The sequence below is a fragment of the Nannobrachium achirus genome (assembly GCF_963921795.1).
Source record: "Nannobrachium achirus genome assembly, chromosome: 2".
NCBI lineage: Eukaryota > Metazoa > Chordata > Actinopteri > Myctophiformes > Myctophidae > Nannobrachium > Nannobrachium achirus.
This window is the reverse complement of record NC_137811.1, coordinates 57411555-57427301: the sequence shown is the minus strand read 5'-3', so window position 1 is coordinate 57427301 and position 15747 is coordinate 57411555. Positions and strand designations below refer to the sequence as shown.

At 42.9% G+C, this 15747-nt stretch overlaps 1 protein-coding gene across 1 annotated transcript in view; it reads left to right on the top strand.

Annotated features, from left to right (window-relative positions):
• The window catches only part of znf236 (zinc finger protein 236), a 149882-nt gene that overhangs the window by 13935 nt on the left and 120200 nt on the right, over nucleotides 1-15747 (top strand). Inside the window, exons 5-7 of the mRNA XM_080747343.1 lie at nucleotides 1104-1226; nucleotides 2603-2776; nucleotides 15271-15448. Of these exons, the coding sequence (XP_080603469.1) occupies nucleotides 1104-1226; nucleotides 2603-2776; nucleotides 15271-15448 (475 nt within the window). The remainder of the gene's footprint in view (nucleotides 1-1103; nucleotides 1227-2602; nucleotides 2777-15270; nucleotides 15449-15747) is intronic.

Sequence of the window (15747 nt, the reverse complement as noted above, 5' to 3'; positions counted from 1 at the left end):
GGTGTTCCTCGTCAAGAGTAGCTGATATACAAACTCACATCGCGTCACCAATGCAACCCTTCTGAGCTTGGAGGTCTGCGGCTCTGCGCGCGACACCGTCGCAGGACGGAGCATAAATTAGGCTTCATGGATTGCAGCTGGGCGAGCAGTAGACGCTCTGGTGATCCAGTGGATCGGGTGGGTGATCATGAGGAGCGCTCCCTCTGTTCTGATGACGGTGAATAGAGGTGGGGTTTGAAGGACAACTGTTTTGAATCGCTATTATTGTTTACAATCAACAGAAACTAAGGATTATATATTTCAAGAGTGAGAATTTACAGTAAAAATCCTAAGCATTCTTCCTCCACACTGGGAGAAAAACGGCATCTGAAAGTTTGATGGAATGCATTTTTAAACACGAGTGCCATCCATTGCATCCTATGAACGGTGGGGCTCATTTGGTGCCGACCGGCGTGCGCATACTGGTTTATATCAATGTGACGTGGACCATTAAGGCATCTATGGTCATGTGATCAAGTCTGATCCGTCTGATATTTCATATTCCATCCTAATTGGCTAATATTGGCTTCCAAAGTTTGCAGGATTGCTCCGTTTTTGAACAAAATGCCTCAAATCAACAACGCAGCTTGCGATTAGTGTGAAATTTGCCACACATATTCCCACTAGGTCAAGGAACAAATGCTACCCTTTTCACATTGGGCTGTTATAGCGCCACCAGCAGGTAGACTTCAGCAAAACACATTTTTGGAACACAATGCTTCAAATCATGCATGCAGCGTCCGATTGCCATGAAAGGTCTAAGGTGAAGAACATATGCCACCCTTTTTACACTGGCCTATTATACAGTAGCACCACCAGGACGCATGGCCTGGTGGAGACCTGTGCTCGGAAGAGCACTGCTTCTAGTTTTAATAATGCTGTGCAACGTCTATTTTCTCTGTTTTTTCACTGCACTCTTGTATGACAACGTAGGGAATTAATTATTACTTTTTCAGAAAAATCTAAAGGTTGAAATATGGAGATACAGGATGCGTGCCCAACAATGCACCACTATGTTGGTGGTGGTGGTAGTAATGTAAATCTTATGTGTTGTGCACTTGCAGAGTAAAGGAGAGCTGCTGTTCCCGTGCATGGACTGCAGCTGTGTGTTTAAGAAGCTGGGCAGCCTCAATGCCCACATCAGCAAGATGCACATCTCCATTATCGAGGAACCCTCAAGCACGTCGGTGAGAGTACAGAGAGTACAGTCAACATTCAAGATAAAAGAAAACGTCGTTGTCTTTGTTTAGGGGGCGAATGAACGACATAAGATGTAGCAGTGTGTTGTTTTGTCAGAGCTGCATGCATAGCAGAGGGAGAGTTCCGAAAGTGTCTATGATTGTAAAGTAAAGTCTATGTAATATGTAAAGTTATTATTATTATTAAAATAATTAACAATGTAACTAAATAATACGAAATATAATTAGGATACATTAAACATTTTGTGATGTTGAATACAGTATTTCAACTAGCACCGCACGGCAGGCATGCGTGCACACATGCGCGTGCACGCGCACGCGTACGTGACGTGCACGTGACGTCATGAATTTAGAGGGGTACCACTTCTAAAATCCATATCACACCACTGAGTACACATAAAAACAATGCTCAAAACACAACAATACCATAAATAAGAGCAGGTGTAGGGCAGCCATAGCTGAATGGGTAGAGAGGTCGCCTGGGGAACAGAAGGTCCCAGGTTTGATTCCCGGCTCGGCCAATGTGTCGAGGTGTCCCAGAGTAAGACATTATCTGCTCCCCCCCCCTCCAAAGTCTGAGTACTTAGGCAGCAATCACCTGGGTAAAGCTGAAAATTGAATTTCCCTTGCAAGATCAATTAGGCCTAATTATTACTTATTAGGTGTTCAGAGCTGAAGAAAGAATGCACTAAAAGAAAATCTATGACACACCATATTTGTTCTATAAAGTGGATATTGCTGCGGAAATTAAAACATTTTGGTTAGTTTTCTTTTTGGCCAGAGGTACTCTGAAGTGGTGGCCTAATGGGAGTAACTCAAAGGTTCCCATGGTTAAGAGGATTTGAGGGGTCTTTAGTGGTGAAGTGACTGTCAGCCAAAAAAAAGAAAAATCCAATTTCTCAAACTACCTGCATGGAGTAAACCTTCGTCCAGCAATAGAAATTGAGACATAACGGGCTTTCATAAATGTGATACAAGCTTTTGTTTTTAGTATGGATATAGTAGAGTTATAACTGTATTTGTATTAATGGTATTTAGTAATTACCAAGGAAAACATTATTATCATAAAAAGTCATAAAAACAACACAACACAACACATCGCTCAGTCAACTCAATGTACCACTTTCCACCCACTCAACAACACCCATTACCCATCTTCATTATGATTCATGGTATGTTCGCCACAGTTGACTTTGATGGCATAACATGGGTTTGTAAAATCAGCTATTCAGACACAATCAAACTCAAAATCAGATATAGTCAGAGAGGAATAATTTCATTTAATCTCACAGGAGCTCCTATCAAAAGAAAAAGTCACCTCCTCTTTTGACATTCTCGTTATCTGGCCTCTCCTTCTCCCACAGGAGGCGGCGGCGGCAGGGAAGGCGCCAGCAGGGTCAGATGGCAGCGAGGGGGTGACAGATGTCATCCAGCAGCTTCTGGAACTGTCTGAGCAGGTCACTGGGGAGACGGCCCAATCACAGCCCCGGGAGACGGCCATCGCCATGGAAACTGCCATCAACCAGGACATCTTACAGGTGAGTCTAAGCAGGGGCGTCACAAGGGGGGGGACAAGGTGGGACTGAGTTACTAGGGCCCAAGGTGGAGGGGCCTTCATTCATTTTATAGCTTTAGCTATTGAAAAATAGCAGATGCTTGAAGATCTGCTATTTTTGAAAAGTCGTGAAAATGTGTGCAAATCTTTGAATATATGTATTTGTTAAGTGAACATGTTGTAACTAAAATTTTGCTTCTGGGGGGGACCCTGGAACTAAATATTTTGAGATGGGGGTCCGTGGCCAAATACATATCACTTTGGGGGTCCTTCACATGAAAAAGTTTGAGCACCACTGACATAGAAACATAGGTTTTTCAAAAAGACTTACACAAATGTTCACGATTTTTCAAAAATAGCAGATCTACAAGCTCGCGAGTGCCACGCTGTGAGCTTGTATATCTGCTATTTTTCAATAGTTAAAGCACAAAATAATGCTTAATAATGCGTTCCCAGTCTAAATGGGTTAAACCCCCTCCCCCTATGAAGAACATTCATGCGGGGCCCGCAGTGAATCCTTGTACCCAGGGCCCCGAATTTGGTGCGACACCCCTGGGTGAGTCTAAAGCTGGCCGCACACTAGCCGATAATCGGGCTATTTAATTACCCTCCCGACAATCGGGCTGCCACCGACTGAAACGGGCCCGACAATCGGGCATGAACGTCGTCTAGCGTGAGGTCTCACAGATCCACTCGGAGCCCAGCCGAGTGGCTCGGAGGACGATTGGGGGTAGCCCGACTCTTTTCAAACATGTTTGATATTTTCCTGGATCAGTACTGGTCTGGAATAGCAGCAGGGGACTGATTGAAAATAGGTACAGGCTACAGCAGCCGCGCAAGTCTCTGAGCATCTGAGTGACAGATCTCTTTTTCTCTCTCTACACACACACACACACACACACACACACACACACACACACACACACACACACACACACACACACACACACACACACACACACACACACACACACACACACACACACACACACACACACACACACACGAAATCAATCAATCAATCAACAAAGACGTAAAACTAGGCCAAACCAATTAGTGCAAGTCTGGACTCGCTAATAACTTTCCAGCTCTGCTCTCCTCCTCCAACTCCAATTAAGTTACATTAAACTTATGGTTCTCACTCTCAAATGTATGATAAACCTGTGCATTCTCCATGTTTCCACCTCAAAATGCTGGATTACAGTTCTTCAAATGGACCAGACAGAACCGTCCTCTTTCTCTCTCTCTCTCTCTCTCTCTCTCTCTCTCTCTCTCTCTCTCTCTCTCTCTCTCTCTCTCTCTCTCTCTCTCTCTCTCTCTCTCTGGGACATTGGATTTGGATCTCCGTGCCCTCGGATCTTTTTTTAATGATTATATTTGATTGATCCATCCGCCCACACCGCGATAATTTAAAGACAGGGGAAATCATGATTGAAAGCCTAGGCCATGGCCACTAAAGTAAAAGCAGACACGTGCCTGTCTTGAACTTGAACCTGTCTTGAACTTGAACCGTCCGTGGTGGAAGCAGCCTACAACAGCAGCTCACCCCACGTCAGTCACTTTCTCTGATGGTCCGTGCACGGTGCAGTTATGTAATCTCTACTCCTTTCAAGTTCCAATTGGCCATAGGTACAACTCGTTGTTTGATCTACCAGCTGGGTTAACAACTCCTGGCTACTCCGGGCACAGCGCGCCCCGCATAGCCAGGCGTTTCGTATTTTAACAGACAGCAGGTTTAGAAAATATGCGCGCACGTTACCTTAACTATTATAAAATAAAATGACTTTATCAAAACTGACAATGATAAACCTGGAGCGGACATGAAAGAAACATAATGGATATAGGCTAGGCCTAATAGGCCTTTCCTTTTTAAAGCATTACAGTATATTTGGGACTGAAAACTAGTCCCCCCCCCCCAAAAAAAAGCAATACACATAAATACACTGCTTATTATTTCAAATAATGATCCACATCCATCCTCCCATGCAGGTTGTATCATGATGATTGCTTGCGATGGGAATTAAAACTCAATGGTCGCGAGTTTGTTTTATATCAGCAGAAATAGTCACTACCAGTCAGTCACAAACTGGAGTGGGTACGTACAGCACACGAGTGCAAGTAGGCCTACACGCCCACTGCCTGATCTACAAACCCTACAATGTGGCGCGGAGGGACGCAGTTTGATCTTGGAGATCTGATATGTTCTCTGCGCAACACAGTCATACGACTAATCATAAATCAGGCACCAGCAGACAGCGCGCAGCACTTGACTTTAGCAGTGGAGAGAGAGGGGGAAAGTCGATCAGAGTTGATCCATGGATGAACATGAAACGCGTCAAAGTGAACTCATAGTCATAGTAGCCTATCATTTGAAGCTTTTTTTTTGGAGCTGTGTGAAACACAGGCTCCCTATACGTGGCTGTGTGGGTCTGTGTGTCTGTCTGTCTGTCTGTGTGTGTGTCTGTGTGTATGTAGCCTGAACTTCCTAAACTTCGGCACGCCACTAGTCCCACAGTTTTGCCACCAAACACTCGCGCCATATGTCAAATCGACCGGCTTACTCGGGAATCGTGGGCTATTACTTTTCTAAGAGAAAGGTTCTATAGTTTAATTGATATTAATTTATTAGTGAATTAATTTTCCCCATTGACTTAGAATGGGAATCGCAAAAACTCACATTCAATTATTTGTCTCTCGCAAACCACAGGGGCTACAGTTTCAAGACTTGGAGAGGAGGTTCATAATGATTTCAAGGATTAAATAAAAAATAATTGTGTCATTTGGCCTCATGGTGGCGCTATAACACCCCACTTTACGTTTTGGCCTGTAACTCTTGAACCGTAGGTCGGAAAATTAAAAATATTTTTTCCCTGGATTCCTTGGGTCATGACGCATCTCCCCATATAGGCCACGCCCATTTGCGCCATGATAGATTTCCCGCCATCTTGAATTTTCTCCAAAACACACTTTTTGCTCCTTTTCCTACATATTTTCTTCAAATGTCACAAAAATCGGTACACATGATCCACACACACACACACACACACACACACACACACACACACACACACACACACACACACAGCTCCACTTCACACGGGTGTGATTTTTTCGTTGCGTGAGGCAATGGTGTGTTTGTGAGTGGATAACATAATGTGTTTGTTTGTATGTGCGTCTGCGCGCGTGTTGCAAGGCGAAGCTCTCGGAACAGTGACGTTTTGTATTCATTAGCCTATATAAATTATTTATTTATTATTGCTGTTTGGGCCCGACTCAATCGGAATGGAATCCTGTAGCGTGCGGTGCGCCCGACTGTTCAAAACGGCTAGTGTGAGCCCGTTTAGATTCTCTGGCCAGATAATCTGAAAAAATGATCCTGTAGTGTTTAATTCTACCCGATTCAGTCGGGTCCGATTATCGTGTAGTGTATGGCCAGCTTAAGAGTACAGCCGAACACATGAGCACCACTCACGCACACACTTTACAACTCGAAAGTTAGTGGAGCCGTGAAAAACGGTGTGCGTGCGTGCGTGCGTGCTGACCGGTTGCTATTCATCGACAGTTTGCTATTCATAATCCCCCTGCAGCCTGCCTCAAGCGACGTCATTCGAGTTTTTTTTATAGAATTTTAAAAAGATGAATTTTACAACAGAGAACACTACGTTGCCTGCCAGAGGGTGAGAGCTCATACCCGCCCGGCATGGAGAATATGGGATGAGTCAGATAATATTTCACAAAGTCATTTAGCCAAAGGAGACAACAAGCCCAGACTGTCATTCCCATTTTGATCTGCCGCTGACTGCCTGTGGGTGTTTTGGATAGTGTTGTGCTACTGACTGACTGGGCTTGTCGCCTTCGGCTAAATGGCCAAAGCAATTTTTGAGCGGTACTAACCGTTACTACGTCTGGCTTTGTGTGTAGGTCCCTATGTCCCTATGTGCACGAGACTAACGTCACATGAGACTAACGTCACATGAGACTAACGTCACATGATACTAACGTCACAGAAAGTACACAGAGACAAACATCACCACAGCTGATGTCAAGGACAGAACGGCCCATATAAGGAGATATGCACGTATGTCGTGTTTGATACTATGCTCAGAGACGCCGTTCCACTGGTGATCTTCAAGGGATCCCTGGCTAATACGACAAATATGCCTTAATACACTATACTTGTCCTCTATAGCTACAATGTAAAATTAAAAACACTTCAAATATTTTGTTTGTTCTAGAAATAGCTAATCTTTCACTCAATAGGGGAAATGCCCGTCGCAAGTTGATGATGTCATAAATGTCATGTGTGATCTATCCCTATGGAATTTTGGCATGCATGTGCAAATAAAAACAAACGTAATACTTCCTATGGTTAAGATGAGCAAATCAATATTTCAAGTTTTTTTTTGCACAAGCATGCCATAAATTCCATAGGGATAGATCACACATGACATTTATGACATCATCAACTTGCGACAGGCATTTCCCCTATTGAGTGAAAGATTAGTAATTTCTAGAAGAAATAAAATATTGAAGGTGTTTTTAATTTTACATTGTAGTTATAGAGGACAATTATAATGTATTAAGGCATATTTGTCGTATTAGCCAGGGATCCCTTTCACGTATTGGAGTTATTTGGGCCACCGGGAGACGGAGATAACCATACCAGTAGCGTAGCACACCATAAACGTTCAGATTATGACTGCCTTCAGTGCCTTGTCATTAACGTGGCGAGGCATGACTGCTGGAAACATGCCTGCTTTAACCTGCACTGAGCACTTCTCGTTAATGGGATAAATTACTATACAAACGTATTCCATTTGCATGCGCGTGCGTGTGTTCGTGTGTCCATGCTGCTTTCGCTGGTGTAGTGCCAACTCTTTTTACGCTAAAGACTCTGCAGACCCACACTAGCCTAACACAGCTAAACAGTCCTCCCATGTTAAAACAACGTGGGGACCACCAAACTATATACTGCAGTTTGGCTATGCCAGGCTAGACCCACACCACACATTAAGCATGTGTGTGTGTGTGTGTGTGTGTGTGTGTGTGTGTGTGTGTGTGTGTGTGTGTGTGTGTGTGTGTGTGTGTGTGTGTGTGTGTGTGTGTGTGTGAAGTGAGAACACACAACAAATATTTATTCCTTTTACGCCTGTTAACATACCAGTAAGACTCCCTAATACAAATAGGGCAAAAATTTGTTTTTCCAAAATCTTCCTGATCCATGTTGATGACATGAGTGTAGACATGCTGTGTAGTGATTTTCGTGATTTTAGGGCAAAATCTGTAGGAGTTACGGCATTTTATGTGAGCTGCAGTGGAGGGGGTCCTCCACTGGGGGCGCCACCACTTTTGCATCCGTTCTGGAGCACCAGGAGTGGGTGGTCCCCAGGAATTCCCTGTGAGCAGCCCCGTTGGGGTGGTCATTTGGTCATTTTTGCACATTTGCAATGGTCATTTGGTCATTTTTTACACCTGGGGGTCCCCCAGGGACCTGGGGGTCCCTGGGGCTCCGGGGGTCCATGGAGGTTGTAGTTTGGCAGGCAAGGAGTGTGTGTGCAAAATCTGGCATGGATCGGGTCAACGGTTGCGGAGATATGAGCAGGGAAAAAGTGTGACGTGTGACCACATTTGGTCATTTTTTACATCTGGGGGTCCCCCAGGGACCTGGGGGTCCCTGGGGCTCCGGGGGTCCATGGAGGTTGTAGTTTGGCAGTCAAGGAGTGTGTGTGCAAAATTTGGCATGGATGGGGGCAACGGTTGTGGAGATATGAGCAGGGCAAAAGTGTGACGGACTCACTCACTGACTCACTCACTCACCCACGGACAGCCGGTGGAGGTCTTGGTAGTAAATGCGACCTACGGTCGCAATAATACTGAATCATAATAATAATCATAATAATAATATGTCGTTATCTAAGGGTTTGTTGTCACCGTGGCCATACCCAGTGTGTACACGTCAGATGTTGCTCAGTAGTTGCTGAAGTACCACTCAGGCGGTATGAGTGTTTTTTTCAGACCAATGAAATTTTTTAGGGAACATTGACCACAAGGGCACTTCAGCATATACTGGAAATGACATTCGTGTTTGAACAGGTGATAGTTTCTCTCATTTTAATTGCCTTGCCCGTGTGTGGGCGGTTGAAGGACTCGCATCTGGAGGTGAAGCTACACTGCACAAGAGCTGCATTTGAAATTGCCTGTGGGTAATGCTGCCTAAATATATATTTATGTTCCTCAGCATAGAATCATAATGTACAATGTTTTCTGTTTTCTGTCACGAAAATAAGTTACAGAAATGACTTTGGTGGAGGCCAAATAGGGCAGCAGTTAGGTATAGTCCTGTCAGTTTCCTTGTCTTTATTATTTTTGGATACCTTATTATCCTGTCTGGGAAATTCGGTTCCAGCTTCACCCAGTTGATGGCTGGTAAATGGTTATGATGAGCCCTTCGGGAGGGTTAAGTGTGCAGTTGTGCAAGGACACATGGACCAGGGTTGGGACGCAAAACAATGACCTGAGCTACGGCCTCCTCATAATATGGTTCTGCATTGTGGCAGTAATTATCATTGAAATGTGAAGACAAATTAATTTCACCATCATGCATGGTAAATGCTTTTACCATCCGTGAATCCTAATAACCCTCTCAAGGTAATTTTGGGAGAGATGAGGTTTAATCTTGGTCTGATATGAAAAATCAAACCTCGGTTCGAAGTGGAGCGGTGAATCTGAGCAGCTATACCCTGTCTGTGTGTGTGTGTGTGTGTGTGTGTGTGTGTGTGTGTGTGTGTGTGTGTGTGTGTGTGTGTGCCTGCACAACAGCGCCCCTCCTTTAACTTGTGTGGCCACTCAAGGTATTGCCAGGCTACAGACATAGCCAGCCACATAGCCACCCACGGACATACCTGTCTATTGGGAGCGCTTTCACCGCTCCAAAAATCAAACCAAGTTTGAAGTGAGCGGTGGTGCGTGTGACACCAAGGTTTTTTTGGAGTGGTGAAAGCACTCCCAATAGACAGGTATGTCTGTGGCTGGATGGCTGGCTGGCTATGTGGCTGGCTGGCTGGCTATGTCTGTAGCCTGGCAATACCTCTAGTGGCCACACACAACACACATGTTAAAGGAGGGGTGCTGTTTAGTAGGCCTGTGCAAAAAAATCGATTCACTATATTATCGCGATGTTAAGGCCGGCGATTCAATTAATCGATTTTCAAAGTTCAGAATCGATTTTCCCGATTTTATAAAAAAAAAAGAAAAAGAAAAAAAAAGGCGAAAGACAGAGGAGAGCCGTTATTCTCCCCTCTCTCTCTCTCTCTCTCTCTCTCTCCCTCCCTCTCTCTCTCTCTGTGTGTGTGTGTGTGTGTGTGTGTGTGCAATGTGCATGCGTGCGGCAGTTCACTTCTCTGTGAGCCACGTTTCTCCCCTCTACACACACGCACACGGAGTAGAGAGAAAACTGCTCTGCTCTTGGATACATACACCACTGACACTGGAATAATTCATCATAGATCATAATATAAGTAGCTTACTTTTACCTTTGTAGCTGTTGTCATCTCAAAGTAAAATCCACAATGTTATGCTCCAAATTGCTTGGATTAGAATCCAGAGAAGCCAGCTGTGTTTAACGAGGCTCGTTTAGAATGACCCTAATTTGACATAGTGTGTGAGTGTGTGTGTGTCTGTGCGTGTGTGTGTGTGTGTGCGCGTGGCTTAACGTCTCTCTCCTTCCCTCTCTGTGTGCGACATGAGAGATAACTACTCAGTCACTCACGTTGCTGTAAAACTTCCCAAAAAAAAACATAATTCCAAAGCCATTGGAGTAGATATGGACAACAGTTGTTGTTGATCGAAGGATAAAGTTTGTAATTCCCTTATAGAGTTTAAAACAGTCATTTCCATAGGAGCTAACGTTTAGCAGCTAAAAAGGAGGATGAAGCGTTGCCATTCAGTTTCTGACACAGAAACAAGCAAACAGGTCTATAAAAAGGTGTTGCCAGATCCTGTTTTTGCGAGCAAACAGGTCTATAAAAAAAATAAAAAATGGGGAATGTCAGTCAAACAGAAATGTTGCTGTCTGATATTGTTTAAGAACAGTGGTTCTCAAACATTTTCATGCCAAGAGCAAGGATCCCAAATGTGTAATATAGTGTACAGAAAAACAATCTTAAGGGCTTTGGCCTATTATTGATTCTGCTTTTAAAGGAATATGTTATTAACCATTATAACCAAGTAACCTTGAACATAATGAAGGGCAGACAATATTGCCACTGTGTTTATAGGAAAACGTTTTTCTTTTTTTCTTTTGGAGGAATTTTCCTAGGACTAGGACTAGAATCGAAAGTTGAATTGAATTAATATATACAATGTCAATGTTGAGTAAGAGGAATCATTAAATATATAAATGCTGCTACAGTGACAAATTAGAAGAATTTATGGATTTCATGCTGTGATCGATCGGTGCCTGCAGCACAGCGATTTTTCTTTTATCTTTTATTTATGACTGTTGTGTTCTGTGTTTTCTGGCATCTTGACCAGGAACATGTTGTAATGTTGTACCACTGGCACTTTGGCTGAAATAAATGTCAGAAAGATTGACTGACTTTATTTGGCTGCATTGATTTTGAAGTATATGATTCAACTTTTAATGTTTTATATTGTTTAGAATTGTTTTAAAATGTTTCAATATAAAAAAACTGTAATTTTTGGGGAAAAATCGCAATAATCGTGATTCGAATCGCAAATCGCAGGACAGCGCAATTAATTGTGATATAATCGAATCGTCACCCAATGAATCGAAATCGAATCGAATCGGGAAAAAGTGAATCGTCACAGGCCTACTGTTTAGCAGGCCAGGCACACTCAACACACGCACACGCACGCATGCACGCACGCACGCTCAGATTCACCACTCCACTTCGAACCGAGGTTTGATTTTTTGAGTGAGTGTAAGAACTAAGGGGACCTAGGATGACAGAGGGAGGGATGGAAGAGTAGAGGCCGAAAGTGATGATTCCTGTCTTACTATCATTGAGAGTGAGAATATACTGTATGAGGCCATCCAAGATTTAATGTCTGATTTAATGTAACCACAAGGACACTAAGCTGGTACAACAGCAGTGGCAACAAAGAAATTGTTTGGGAGGTGTTAATTGCCATAATGATTTAATTGGGAGAAAAAAATAATTATAAATAATTGAAAGATTACACAAGTCATTCAAATAGATGACTCAACATAATGCTCATATTCACATTAATAATATTCCTCCCACGGGGAGCAATTATACAGCACAGGCCTTCCTCAGTCTGCTCTGCTAAACAGCAGTCATTATCAGCCTTTCAACAGCTGTGTCTGGTTATTATACTTACAAATACAATGGTCATGGTTTCATTTTTTTATAAATTGCCAAAAGCTCCATTATGTGAAATATGAATACAAACGTGAATACAAAATAAGAGAGTCCAGAGTTGGGTAATGATTGTCTTTTTTTTTTGTATTGTGTTTTTCTTTGGGTTATGCCCCCCTTTCAATGATATTGAATCCATGTACCCTTTACCTGTCTACAGCATAGCTTGGACAACTGCAAGACAAAACAATAGCTAACATATGATGCTATGAATGAATGATAACTAGGGCTGCCATGATTACAAATTTAAGTTGACGATTAATTGTCAAATAATTAAGATTAACGATTTGAAAACGTATGAAACACTTTCAAAGTGGAGACGACTATGACGACTATCTATACTATAATTTTGCGAATGTCTGAGTGAGTGAGTGAGTGTCTGTCTGTCTGTCTGTCTGTCTGAAACAGCGTTTCTCCTCAGTGGCTGGAGCAATTGATCTGAAATCGCATCACCATTAGCATATGAACACACCTGACATAACTGTGAAGCCCGTTTGTCACTTTCACAAATCGTATGCTGTATATTAGCATTTTTATGGTGTATCTACTATCTATTCTGCATCTAGCTTGAGGCTCATCTATTCTGCATCTAGCATGAGGCAACATGTTTAACCAGCTCTCTCTGTGTGTGTGTGTGTGTGTGTGTGTGTGTGTGTGTGTGTGTGTGTGTGTGTGTGTGTGTGTGTGTGTGTGTGTGTGTGTGTGTGTGTGTGTGTGTGTGTGTGTGTGTGTGTGTGTGTGTGTGTGTGTGTGTGTGTGTGTGTGTGTGTGTGTGTGTGTGTGTGTGTGTGTGTGTGTGTGTGCAGGCAGGCAGGCAGGCAGGCAGGCAGGCAGGCAGGCAGGCAGGCAGGCAGGCAGGCAGGCAGGCAGGCAGGCAGGCAGGCGTGTGCGTGGGCGGGTGGGCGGGCGGGCTGGGGGGGGGGGGGGCATTAAACGAAACGGGTATTTCTTACATTGATGCTCCTACATATTATCATGCAAGCACCAGTTAAAGTTACTTTCCATCCCTCATATACTGTATGCACAGTGCACATCCCATAACCCACACACTGCACATCATTTTGGAGCTCATATCTTTGAACGGGTAAGGGCTAGTAAATATAATTGTGATTATCTCAAATAATTGCGATTATGTAATAAATGTGACAGGCCAAATGATAAGCTGCCTTTGGGACAATAGTGCTCCCTAAACTTCATTCATTCAAGTCCAGTTTAAGTTTTGATGTCTATTTTGAAATGATATGCAAATAAGTGTCACATTCTAGTCAATAACAGGTGTGCGCAGTAGTTAAGTTGTTGATTTAATTTGGTTCGACACAGATTTCCATTAATTAAATACAAAATCTGGGAGCACATCTGTCTTGAGAGATTCCATTAAACATAACACAGTCAAATAAGTTCTTGCATTTTCTACTTTCTCCCCTGTAGTACCCAGTATGCGTATGCCTAGGGGTACATGTACCCCCCCTTCGCGAAAGAGTGTAGTTCTCAAAGATCCAAAGGGAATGGTCTGCATTTGTATGCAAGGCACCAACTCGCTCATGGAGAGCAGTTAGGGGTTCAGTGTCTTGACCTTCCAGGCTCTACCTCTGAGCCACTGAGCCAATGACACTGAATGGCATCACAATCCTTTTCTACTGAGAATTGAACTATGGATAGTATTGAGTATATATATATATATATATATATATATATATATATATATATATATATATATATATATATATATATATATATATATATATATGCAGTGCACGGTTCAATTCTCAGCAGAAAAGTATATTGCAAATAACTCCTGTTAACCTTCTGTAACCTGTGGCCATCTGTCACAGCTGCCATCAGCGGTGGTGTAGAGCAACTTTAGCACATTTACTCAAGTAGTCTACTTAAGTGCACTTGGAGGATTTTTCACTTTACTGGAGTGGTTCCAATTCTCAATTCTTCTACTCCACTACATCTCAGAGACATTACTGTACTATTTACTCCACTTAAATTATTTGAATTAGTAGCTACTTATAGATTTTGATTGTTATTGCAAAACATAGATGAACCACTTCAGCCCTATACATCCTTTGGCTATTTGAAAATAGACGATGTACATGGACCCATTACATTGAAAACCTAGTAACATCACTGAGTACTTAAGTATATTCTAAAGGAAATACATTTGTACTTTTACTCAAGTAAATATGGAATACTGGACTTACAGAGTATTTCTACATTGTCGTATTGATACTTTAAAGAATGTGAGTACTTCTTCCATCACTGGCTATACAATCTGGCTAGCCATCGTCTGGCCCTGTTACAGATTTTGTCCAAAATCATGCAGATCGGTACACAGTATCTCTGTAGCCATTAAACGAAACGGGTATTTCTTACATTGATGCTCCTACATATTATCATGCAAGCACCAGTTAAAGTTACTTTCCATCCCTCATATACTGTGTGCACAGTGCACATCCCATAACCCACACACTGCACATCATTTCAGAGCTCATATCTTTGAACGGGTAAGGACTAGTAATTATAATTTTCCAAAAGTCAGTCTGTCTGTCTGTCTGTAACAGCGTTTCTCCTCGGTGGCTGGAGCAATTGATCTGAAATCGCATCACCATTAGCATATGAACACACCTGACATAACTGTGACTTTCTGGCCCTGTTACAGATGTTGTCCAAAAATCATGCAGATCGGCACACAGTAGCCATTAAACGAAACGGGTATTTCTTACATTGATGCTCCTACATATTATCATGCAAGCACCAGTTAAAGTTACTTTCCATCCCTCATATACTGTGTGCACAGTGCACACCCCATAACCCACACACTGCACATCATTTCGGAGTTCATATCTTTGAACGGGTAAGGGCTAGTATATAAAATCTACAAGAAATAAGCCCTGTTTTATACTATTGTTGCCGACGCATCAATAGCGGAAATAGCGGAACTACAAGCTCACAACGCGTCGTGGTTTTGAGTTTGTAGACATGGCTATTTTTTCTTACTATTTTTTATTATGATATTCAATTGAATTGATTTGGTTGATTGACTGTTGCACCCTTATATCCGTTTCCACAGCAAGCTCTGGAGAACAGCGGGCTGAGTGTGGTCCAGACACAGACCAACGGAACTCCCAGACAGTCCCAGAATCAGACCGCAGAGGGCGCTACTGTAGCCGGCAAAAAAACAGCCGGTCAGGATAAGCCAGCGAAGGAGAGGAAAAGGAACATATTCAGGCAACCGGTGCAGATGCCAGGTAACGTATGGTGCTATATACATCAGTGATGCTCAAACCTTTCTTGTCAAGGACTAGGGGTTCTTCATGATTCTGAATCCATTTCAAGCATTTGTTTTGCATGAAAAACATTCCTTGGGTTAACTTTCAGCAGCCCAAAACTGTAAAAAGTGGGAAAAAGCTGATGACTCTACATTTTTCACAGTTTTGGGGGCCCGAAATCTAGCCCAAGGAATGTTTTTCATGCAAAACAAATGCTTGCAATGGATTCAGGATCATGAAAACCCCCCAGTTTGACCCCTCACATGCTACTTAAAGCA